We start from the raw sequence: 12072 nt of genomic DNA, 5'->3' as shown, positions 1-12072 counted from the left end.
CATATACAGCAGCTATTATTTTTACAGCAAACAGATTGTGACATTATAATATGGGTAGCTTTCCATATAGGACAAGTCATGAACATATTTCTGTGCTTGACTCATAACTTTGGCATTAAAGAAAAGGTGAAATGTAATCTCTTCAAAGGCAGGACACTAAAAACTATTACTGACAAGATTATGAATTCAATTAACCTTCTATCATGTCAGTTGTCTCTCTTAAGTTTTCAGACTCCACTAATTTTCAGATTTGAGGTAAAATACTACAAGTAAACTCAGTTTTATTTTAATTTTTATTTCAATAAATCATTCTGCAAAGATCAGCAATACTAAACGACATGTGCTTGATCCTTTACCTTTAGCTATATCTTCATCTTCTTTGTTTTTGTTCGATGACGTACCGTTCTTGGCAGCAGCTGAGACAGTCTGTAATGTATAAGTAAAATGAACACAACTACCTTTTCAAAGAAAACACAAGCTCTATAATTACTCACACATGCTAATTTAAAAAAACAACTAATGTAACTAATGAGTTTCACTTAAAAGTGAAGGTCTTTATGATAATTTTAAGTAGTTGTTTCAAATACTAAAACAGAACATCAGAATTTTCAAGAAAATATGAAAAAAATCACAAAAGACATGAACTGGCTTACAGTTTGCATGAATCTTAGTATCTGACACAGAATCTGGCATGAAGAAGAGTACTTAAATATACATCTTTCCTGACTGCACTTCCTGATCTCGGTGGTCCAAAGTCTCTAATTCAGTGAGCAATGATACGCTGCTAGAGGTGCGGGGCTACAGGAGAAGTAGCAAGAAGCCAGGATAATGAAGAAGAGCAGAGGCGGGACACAGACAACAGGGGCAGCTCTAGGCACACATGCTAACCCCCTTCACTACTCATTGTGTTTGAATGGCGGTGACTCTTCAGACATAGCAGAGGACTAAGGAAGGTCATGCTTAAACTTAAGGGCATGGAAGACAGAGATGTCCAGGTTTCCGAACCATCAAGCAGTTTTTTCCAAATGATCAACACTGATTTTTGAGAATGACTTGCAGAAAGGACAGAGCAAGGAAATGCTGGCTTTGTATTACTTAGAAGACTTTTATTTTTAAAATTTATTTTTAATTGGAGGATAACTGCTTTGCAATGCTGTGTTGGCTTCTGCTGTTTATGACAATGTGAATCAGCTATAAGTATACATATATTCCCCCCGCCTTGAGCCTCCCTCCTACCCCATGCCCATCCCACCCATCCACATCATCACAGAGCACTGAAGCTGACTCCCTGTGCTACATACAGGAGGTAGCTGCTTCCTGCCAGCTACTTATTTTACACATGATAGTACATATATGTCAATGCTACTCTCTCAATTTGCACCACCCTGTGTTTCCCCACCGTGCCCACAAGTCCATTCTCCATGCTTGCAACTCTCTTCCTGGCTTCACATACGTTCATCAGTACCATTTCTCTTGATTGCATTTATATGTGCTAATATATGATACTTGTTTTTCTCTTTCTGATTTATTTCACTCTCTCTAACAGGTTCCAGTTCATCCACCTCACTACATTCTACTTTGAACCCACAGATCTGATCAACTAAAAAGGTTCTGTTTGTGTCTTCAGTCTATGGTCTAAAATTGAAAAAATGTACAGTTCTCTTAGTTTCTTTCCCTAGCCCATATCCTGAAAAAACAAGAGACACTGAGAGCAGAACCCAAGATACAGTGTTTTTCCCCACAGACCAAAATACACCACGGACTCTGGGATCATTATCCCTGCCTCCACCCCGGTCCTGCAAAAGCTGTCCCTATGTCCTCAAATAAACTTCTAGCCTTACAGGCCAACCTGTAAAAGGCCAACCATTTTATACATAAACAAAAGCACATTTCAGGCATGTTCCCTCTTCAACGGACAGGCCTCGAGCTTTCTCAAGTCCATGAAGTGATTCATGTCATTCCTCCGTTGACAACCTCTCTACTCCTCTTACATACTGAATTGCATTCCAGCCTAAAAATTCTACTCTTCATCTTCTTCATCATCCCAGTCTACAGTTACCTCTTCTTCCTGGCATCTAACTTTTGCACCCCCCATCCATCTTTGTCACTTATAATCAGTTATTTTTCACATATATAAAGCTACCCTTTCAATTGACTATAAATACCTCGAACATAAGGGCTCTCTCACACATCTATGCCTTTTGCATGACTCTAGATTCAGAGTCGCATTAAACAGATTATTTATGGATGACTCACTTCTCAAAGTTCTCATGTGTAGAATTCACTCAACAATTACAGGCACTGCTCTAGACAAACTCATGTAGAGTGGAGGTGAGTAATGACTAAGATAGACCTTGCCAGCTTTGAAATAAGGTATATACCTTCAAAATACTATAGTATAGGGTCATCCATGAATCTGAATGAATCTCTTACCTGAGAACCTAATGGAGGAAAAGTAACTCCTTCTTCTTTCATAGATTTAATAGTTGCAGATATCAGACTAAACTGAGGGTCCTTCTGAAATTCTTCTGACCATTCTACCATTAAAGATTTCAGTTTTTCACATACTTTAGGATGAGCCTTTTAATGAAAAGGCAAAGAAAAAAAATGGTTAAAATAAGCACTTGAATTATTTAACAAAGAGAATTACCACCAAAATTCTCTAGTTTTATGAATATCCACAAGAGTCCAGCAAACCTTAGTTTAGATGAGCACTCGATAAATACCTACTTTAATATATACTTGTCTCTTGGAAAATTACCCGTTTTGAACATTAATGTTTATATCTTATACAATGACAATGAATCTGTCATATTCAGAGATTATTTCATGTTTTCCTAATATTCTCAATATTAGATTAAACTTTTTATATCAACTAAAGTAAAACTCTGAGATTTTTGTCACTAACAGTATGAACACAGTATACCAGAGTTTCTATTACAAATAAATCAATAACAACCCCATCACAAAGACCCTCTCCACCTTGTTCTAAAATAAAGGCCTCCTTTGCTCACCATCTCTACTGGGAATCAGGACAGAATGATGGTTAGTTTGGATGCTGGTATCACAGACACTTACATCTGAACTTCAGCTATGCCACTTATTAGCTGCATAATCTTAGACAAGTTACTCTTAAGTCTCAGTTTCTCCATCTATAAAATAGGAATGACCTGGAAATCTACCTTCTAGGAGTTGTTAAGAGCATTAAACAAGTCAGCATACATAAAATGCTTAAAGCAGTGGCTGCTAACCCTCAATAAAGATCAGTGTTATCACTTATATATATGCTTTAGGGAGGAAAACAGTTTTTGGGGCTACAAATGCAAACAACAAATTTTAGAACAGAAAGTTTGTTTTGTTTCAAGTTTATCTAAAATGATTTCACTTACAACTCTACTAATGCTATAACACAGCTAAAATAACACAGCATATGTATTTTTTAATGACTCAAATTTCTTTCCTTTTTAAAATTTACCTTATTTTTTATCACAGCACGTACTTCTGTTGCAAAATCACGGGAACAAACTTCTAAATGAAATATCTTTCCACAGTTTGCCACACAAGCCCCAAGAAGCTATTAATTAAAATAAAAATCAATATACAAATGTTGAGATGTAATCTTACTTAACTTACTAAAACAAACACATTTTAAAATTTGGGCCAAATAATAACATGACTTTCACTTACAGTTAATGCCTGCAGAGCAACATGAGGAACTTTATGATTTACCCTTTTCATTATGGCTTTTAGGCAGTCTTTTGCTCTAAAAAAATGAAGAAAGTTAGGTATTCAGAATTTCAATTCAAGCATTAAATACATAAGGTATTCTATGATCAACTAACTTTAAAAGCTGTTTGGTCATACAATACCTTATATGTACACCTGCAAACTTTACTTCATTAAAGGAATAAATCTATCAAATGATCTTACACCTTTTGCTCATAGACTTGTAGAGGGGAAAAAAATGCTTGTTGCAAAGGCTGTGTATCCCAAAAACCAAAAATCAAAAAGGTCAGTCAACACAAGAGAACAATATCATAAAAATTATCTTTACATTTAAGACTGACAGCTTTCAGACAGCAAATTCTTATCTTGTGGGGAAAAAAACTAGCAAGATACATAATCTCAAATGATTTAAGTATAACCATGCATGAATAAACTTCAGAAAGCTGTAACATTAAAACAAATGCTTTCATCAGTCTTCTAAACCTCTACTGTATAATCAGTTTAATGTCCCCATTCCATCCTCAAAGCACTATTATATTCACTTTTTCATCATGATTTATTGCATTTATCTATTCATTACTGAAAGATCTTTTGAATATATTATATATTGTTATATTTATCTACCTCATTAATAACATGTCTAAGTCACAGGGGAACACCCTAAATAATTAAGTCTATTCATTGTTAACATCTGTCCCTATTGAATCAAGGCATTATATATATATATATATTTTTTTTTTTTTTTTTTTTTGAGCTGTACCTTGAGGCTTCTGGGATCTTAGTTCCCCAACCAGGGATTGAACCTGGACCCCCAGCAGTGAAAGCACAGTGTCCTAAGCACTGGACCACTAGGGAATTCCCTGTATCAAGGCTTTAATTATACATTTTAATATTTCAAGTTTTCAGTTATGGTTCTTTCAGAATAAGATTAACCACAGAAATTCAGCCAGTAGCATGTCTTTACTTTTACTCCCAAAAGGAAACAGCAAAAATCCTGTTTCCTTCCAGAATTATATCAGGAAAAGAGAGAGAGAGCTCCTAGACATTCACTGGGCATGACTGGCCATCTTACCCATTAGGAGTGCTTCCAACTTTGTCACATATGTCCATAATAAGACTCCAATCTTCTGTAGTATTGTACTCATTTGTAGCCTTTTCTATAAGAGATAAACATACAAAAGAATCAGGATGTCTTACATAATAATAAATCCAGGAAAGACATAAAAGTATCATGAGAAAAGAAACCAGTTACACACAAGGAAACTCCTATAAGACCATTAGCTGATATTTTGGCAGAAACTCTGCAGACCAGAAGAATATGGCATAATATTTTCAAAGTGATGAAAGGAGAAAAACCTACAAACAAGAATACTACAACCCACCTGAAAAAAAACAAAAACAAACACTCTACCCAGCAAAGATATTACTCAGATTTGAAGGAGACAGAGTTTCATAAACAAGCAAAAGCTAAAAGAGTTTAGCATCATTAATATGTGAACCGTGAACTTCCAGATGTTCAAGCTGGTTTTAGAAAAGGCAGAGGAACCAGAGATCAAATTGCCAACATGTGCTGGATCATTGAAAAAGCAAGACAGTACCAGAAAAACATCTATTTCTGCTTTATTGACTCTGCCAAAGCCTTTGTGTGGATCACAAGCAACTGTGGAAAATTCTGAGAGAGATGGGAATACCAAACCACCTGACCTGCCTCTTGAGAAATCTGTATACAGGTCAGGAAGCAACAGTTAGAACTGGACAAGGAAGAAAAGACTGGTTCCAAACAGGAAAAGCAGTACATCAAGGCTGTATATTGTCACCCGGCTTATTTAACTTCTATGCAGAGTACATCGTGAGAAACGCTGGACTGGATGAAGCACAAGCTGGAATCAAGATTGCTGGGAGAAATATCAATAACTTCAGATATGCAGATGACATCACCCTCATGGCAGAAAGCAAAGAAGAACTAAAGAGGCCCTTAATGAAAGTGAAAGAGTAGAGTGAAAAAGTTGGCTTAAAGCTCAACATTCAGAAAACTAAGATCATGGTGTTCGGTCCCATCACTTCATGGGAAATAGATGGGAAACAGTGGAAATAGTGTCAGACTTTATTTTGGGGGGCTCCAAAATCACTGCAGATGGTGACTGCAGCCATGAAATTAAAAGATGCTTGCTCCTTGGAAGGAAAGTTAAGGCCAACCTACTAAAAAGCAGAGATATTACTTTGCCAACAAAGGTCCATCTAGTCAAGGCTACGGTTTTTCAGTAGCCATGTATGGATGTGAGAGTTGGACTGTAAAGAAAGCTGAGTGCCAAAGAATTGATGCTTTTGAACTGTGGTGTTGGAGAAGATTCTTGAGAGTCCCTTGGACTGCAAGGAGATCCAACCAGTCCATTCTAAAGGAGATCAGTCCTGGGTGTTCACTGGAGGGACTGATGTTGAATCTGAAACTCCAATACTTTGGCCACCTGATTCAAAGAGCTGACTCATTTAAAAAGACCCTGATGCTGGGAAAGATTGAAGGCAGGCGAAGAAGGGGACGACAGAGGATGAGATGGTTGGACGGCATCACCGACTCGATGGACATCGGTTTGGGCAGACTCTGGGAGTTGGTGATGGATAGGGAGGCCTGGCGTGCTGCAGTCCACGGGATCACAAAGAGTCAGACAGGACTGAGTGAGTGACTGAACTGAACTGAACTGAAACTGTCTTTACGAGAAATGTTAAAGCATTTATGCAGCAAACATCAAAACTAGAAATACAAACATTTTGAAATGAAAACTCTCACTGGCAAAGGCAAATGTACAGTGAAGATAGTAGATTAACTACTGACAAAGGTAGTAGGAAGGTTAAAAGACAAAAGAGGTAAATTCATCTATATCCACAAGAGTAGTTAAGGGATACAAAAAACTGAAAACTTATAAATTTAAGGGTAAAAGGCAATTATTCTGACGGTGAAATGTTAAGTCAGACATTTTAGTAATATATTTTTGCCTATCATAAGTTCTAGACTTAAGCACCAAGCTCTGCAGGTAGAAACTTATCACTCAAGTCTAGCTTCTTCCCTGGTAGAAAGATAACTAGTTCTTTCACAGGGAAAGTCAGACCAGGCTGTATTTTTCAGAGGTTGAAAATGTTTAACTATTTCTCAACATATCTAATAATCCCAGTTAATTCAAAAGTACAGACAGGGAAAAAAAAAAAAAGGGAAAAATCTCCTAGTTCTACGAACCTCTTGGAAAAGTATGATGCATATTTACCCAGACCTTTTTCTAAAACGTATATGGGGAAAAAATATGTATAAAACTAAATAAAAGAGAGCGCCCCAAAACTTAACCAGTTCCCTGCCAAAGTTATGAACAAGAAACAAAACAAAAAATAAAGTATCACTGTCATTCCTAATAGAAGCTTCAGGTGTGCTGGACAAATGGGCTTGCTAGCAGTGAGCCCCAGAGATGGACCTCTCCCTGCAGGGTTGAGCCCCTGCACAATTACTCCAAGAAGAAATCAATTCATGGCTATAAAAAGACGCGATAGCTCTTACGTTGACAACGGGCACTAGGAGGGTCAGTTCAGTTCAGTTCAGTCGCTCAGTCGTGTCCAATTCCTTGCGACCCCATTAATTGCAGCACGCCAGGCCTCCCTGTCCATCACCACCTCCCGGAGTTCACTCAGATTCACGTCCATCAAGTCAGTGATGCCATCCAGCCATCTCATCCTCTGTCGTCCCCTTCTCCTCCTGCCCCCAATCCCTCGCAGCATCAAAGTCTTTCCCAATGAGTCAACTCTTCGCATGAGGTGGCCAAAGTACTGGAGTTTCAGCAGTTACTCTCAAATTTACAATTAGATAAGTCATTATACTGGAGACCTAAGAGATGTGGGTTTGATCCCTAGGCCAGGAAGATCTGAGGAGGATATGGCAACCCACTCCAGTATCCTTGCCTAGAGAATCCCATGGACAGAGGAGTCTGATAAGCTATAATCTATAGGGTCGCATGACTGAAGTGACTCAGCACGCACCACTCAAGTCATTATAATAGGGATGGAGTCAATAACGAAGTGGGGGCAGACTTGGGTGACACCAACAGAACTCCTTGCTCAGGAAGGAGACCTCAGAGGTAGAGAAAAGGTACTTTTCAACAATGTGATCATCCTAAATATATTACTTCCTAAGGTGCCTTTCCACTTAACATAATCATCTCATGTTCATAAATACATGTCTATCTGCTGCTGCTAAGTCGCTTCAGTTGTGTCCGACTCTGTGCGACCCCACAGACGGCTGCCCGCCAGGCTCCCCCGTCCCTGGGATTCTTCAGGCAAGAATACTGGAGTGGCTTGCCATTTCCTTCTCCAATGCATGAAAGTGAAAAGTGAAAATGAAGTCACTCAGTTGTGTCCGACTCTTTGCAACCCCATGGACTGCAGCCTACCAGGATCCTCCATCCATGGGATTTTCCAGGCAAGAGTACTGGAGTGGGGTGCCATTGCCTTCTCCAATACATGTCTGTACTGTATAGTAAAGGCTATGGTCTTCCCAATAGTCATGTATGGATGTGAGAGGTGGACCATAAAGAAAGTTGAGCACTGAAGAATTGATGCTTTCTGAACTGTAGAGCTGGAAAAGACTCTTGAGAGTCCCTTGGACTGCAAGGAGATCAAACCAGTCATCCTAAAGGAAATCAACCCTGAATATTCATTGGAAGGACTGATGCTGAAACTCCAACACTCTGGCCACCAGATGTGAAGAGCCAACTCATCTGAAAAGACCCCGATGCTGGGAAAGATTGAAGGCAGGAGAAGAGGGTGACAGAGGATGAGATGGTTGGATGGCGTCACCGAGTCAAAGGACATGAATCTGGGCCAACTCCAGGCGATGGTGACGGACAGAGAAGCTTGATGTGCTGCAGTCCAGGGGGTCGCAAAGAGTCAGATGCAACTTGGCAACTGAACAACCCACCAACAACAACGTTTTTAATCGCTGCATGATGCACCAGTATATACAGTGTGGCCACAAAGTGCCTACATAAGCTAGCAAGAAATCATCAGTGAACCGTAATTTTAAATCCATCAAGTACTCAGCCTCTCTTCTTTATTACACTTACTGGAATCACTCCTACTGATATCCCACATAGAACAAATAACAAAATAGTTAAAAGAGGTCAGAACTGACTGCACAGAAGTTTCTGCAGATGTGTCATGGCATTAACGCTTAACCCCGTCATCTCTTTCTGCCACCACTATCCCATCCACCCACTCCTCAGAAAGAACGTAGACTCCAACATGGCAGGAAGTGTTTGCTTTGTTTTGTTCACTATTATTACTTAAAATAAATAAAACAGTATCCAGTGCACACAGCAGGTGCCAAGCAATTATTTGTCAAATGAATGAATTAATAAATGGTGCTGGTTGCTCCTTCATACCCTGTACCCTGGTACAATGACTCTACAGGGGGAAACAACAGCAGAGCTTCTGAGTAAATGAACTCTCATAGCCTTTAAGAAGCCCCAAGGGGCCCCAGTGAAGTCTGTGCAAGCTTCTGGACCATGAAGAGCGTCATAGCTGAGCAGTACAAGGGGCTCCACAGAATCAAGCTTCAACAGTAACACCAAGTGGCAACAAAAGGCAACAGCACCAGGGAGCTTAAAAGGGAGGTTCCAGTTCTCCACTTGTTTACTGAAGAGGAATGACAATACCAATACCTCTGGGAGTCCATCTAAAAAGACAGCCAGGGTGAATGGGGAAAGGAATGCCTCCAGAAGGAGGCAAAAGACTTCTAGTACAGTGATATATATTTATCTTGAGGCTAAAGAGCACATCACATATACTACAACTTGCCAGCTTCATGCTCAAATTTTCTCTCTGCCTATAACGGGGTTTTGTTCTTGCTGTACAGACATTTTTTTTTTTAATGTCATTTGGCAGTGTTACAACTACCTGAGATTAAATATTCCCCCAGTATATTTTTCTTTATAGAGAAATATATATATTATTTATCTTTTACAGGTAAATCCTTAGTCTTTCTGGAATTTCATCTGGCACATGGGGTGAGGTGGGGATCTAAGAATCTATCCTTTCCTCTTTGATCTGAGAAGCCAGCATCATCAATCACCGAATTTTGTCAGTATACATGTGTATCAGTACCAATACACTCAACACTCACTCATGCTCCCCTCCTCCACAACTGATTTTTAGATCATCCAATAACCTACCTATTCCTGCTAGAACTCAATTTTTAATGACTGTTTTTTCACTTCGGGCTATGTGATACATAATTAAATGTGAAGCCTCTTTGATACCTCCTCAAAACCCTTCTAATTTCAAAAATATCTCAACAGAATTTTTTTTACTTGATCTTTTATAGAAAATGGAAAAATCCTAATTTAAATACTCTATCCAACATAGTTTACTTTCTACAAATATAGGACTCACAATTACCCTTTTTAAAAAGTGTAAAATCTAAAGACTTTATAATGGCCTGCCAAAAAGGATTTCATTTCTCAAGTGAAGGAAATAACAGTTAAATTATGCACTTAAAAGTATTTTAAACTCCAGGAAAAATCTTAAATATTATAATTAAGGAACCATTCTTTTATAGCATGTCACCATGCCCAGTGTTGGAGCCCTATCTCACATTATCCTATGTCAAATACATAGAGCGGGGGAGAGTTTAAAGAGCCCTCCTGGGGCCTAAATGCTAAATTTCCAGGGTTTGGTGGGTGTAAGTCATAACATTTCATCACCAGGTTATGACTGTATATAGAGAGCTTCAAATACACAGTGAAATACTTCAGAAAGATTCTAAGAATATCATAAAGAATCAGTCCATCAATACCTATAAGGAACAAAAGACTCACCCTCTACACAGCCCATTATGTTCAACACACAGCATTAAAAAGGATTCAAGTCTACCCATAAAACTTTTAAGAAAATATGTTCCATCAGTAATAAAAAAAATTATACAAAAGAAGAATGCCTCAAGGAGATCTTTAAAGCTCTTCCTACTAGGTTTGAAAATAAAAACTCACGACTGGTCTGCTTTCAACCATGGCAGAATATCTGGTACCAGACTTGCTACTCTACTGAAAACAAGTATGTTGTTCGTCACTCTACATCCCACTCTCTGCAACCCGGTAGGCTGTAGTCCACCAGGCTCCTCCATCCATGGGATTCTCCAGGCAAGAATACTGGAGTGCGTTGCCATTCCCTCTCTATGGGATCTTCCCGACCCAGGGATGGAACCCAGTCTCTTGCATTGAAGGTAGATTTTTTTACCATCTGAGCCACCATGGGGCTGAAAACAAGAATAAAACAGGCCAAAATATTTGAGGCAACTGTGGTCAGGAAGTGAACAACAAGCAGTGCACATCTGAGGTTTCTGAGAGAAGAGAAATATGAAGCAAGCCTCACCATGGCCCTCGTGTTCTACCTGGGCATACACATACTTGTCCCAACACAAGTAGTGAAAGTCGCTCAGTTGTGTCCGACTCTTTTCGACCCCATGGACTACACATGGAATTCTCTAGACCAGAATACTGGAGTGGGTAGCCTTTCCTTTCTCCAGGGGATCTTCCCAACCCAGGGATTAAACCCAGGTCTCCCGCACTGCGTGTGGCTTCTTTACCAGCTGAGCCACAAGGGAAGCCCAAGAATACTGGAGTGGGTAGTCTATCCCTTCTCCAGCGGATCTTCCTGACCCAGGAATTGAACCAGAGTTTATTTCTGCTTTATTGACTATGCCAAAGCCTTGGACTGTGTGGATCACAAGCAACTGTGGAAAATTCTGAGAGAGATGGGAATACAGACCACCTGACCTGCCTCTTGAGAAATCTGTATGCAGGTCAGGAAGCAACAGTTAAAACTGCACATGGAACAACAGACGGGTTCCAAATAGGAAAAGGAGTGCGTCAAGGCTGTATATTGTCACCCTGCTTATTTAACTTACATACAGAGTACATCATGAGAAATGCTGGACTGGAAGAAACACAAGCTGGAATCAAGATTGCCGGGAGAAATATCAATAACCTCAGATATGCAGATAACACCACCCTTATGGCAGAAAGTGAGGAGGAACTAAAAAGCCTCTTGATGAAAGTGAAAGACGAGACTGAAAAAGTTGGCTTAAAGTTCAACATTCAGAAAATGAAGATCATGGCATCCGGTCCCATCACTTCATGGGAAATAGATGGGGAAACAGTGGAAACAGTGTCAGACTTTATATTTTTGGGCTCCAAAATCACTGCAGATGGTGACTGCAGCCATGAAATTAAAAGATGCTTACTCCTTGGAAGAAAAGTTATGGCCAACCTAGATAGTATATTCAAAAGCAGAGACATTACTTTGCCGACTAAG

The 12072-nt window shown here is 39.3% G+C and overlaps 1 protein-coding gene across 4 annotated transcripts in view; it reads right to left on the bottom strand.

Annotated features, from left to right (window-relative positions):
• The window catches only part of STAM2 (signal transducing adaptor molecule 2), a 63041-nt gene that overhangs the window by 37156 nt on the left and 13813 nt on the right, over window positions 1–12072 (bottom strand). For all 4 annotated transcript variants that reach the window (XR_009599337.1, XR_009599338.1, XM_004004697.6 and 1 more), the window contains exons 2-6: window positions 4799–4883; window positions 3688–3763; window positions 3476–3574; window positions 2434–2580; window positions 357–426 (exon numbers count right to left, since the gene is read on the bottom strand). Coding sequence is in view for 2 of the 4 variants with exons in the window: in XM_004004697.6 (XP_004004746.1) it covers window positions 357–426; window positions 2434–2580; window positions 3476–3574; window positions 3688–3763; window positions 4799–4883 (477 nt within the window). In the remaining 2 variants the exon portion in view is untranslated. The remainder of the gene's footprint in view (window positions 1–356; window positions 427–2433; window positions 2581–3475; window positions 3575–3687; window positions 3764–4798; window positions 4884–12072) is intronic.

The sequence above is a fragment of the Ovis aries genome, chromosome 2 (assembly GCF_016772045.2).
Source record: "Ovis aries strain OAR_USU_Benz2616 breed Rambouillet chromosome 2, ARS-UI_Ramb_v3.0, whole genome shotgun sequence".
NCBI lineage: Eukaryota > Metazoa > Chordata > Mammalia > Artiodactyla > Bovidae > Ovis > Ovis aries.
This window is presented reverse-complemented; position numbering and strand designations above follow the sequence as displayed.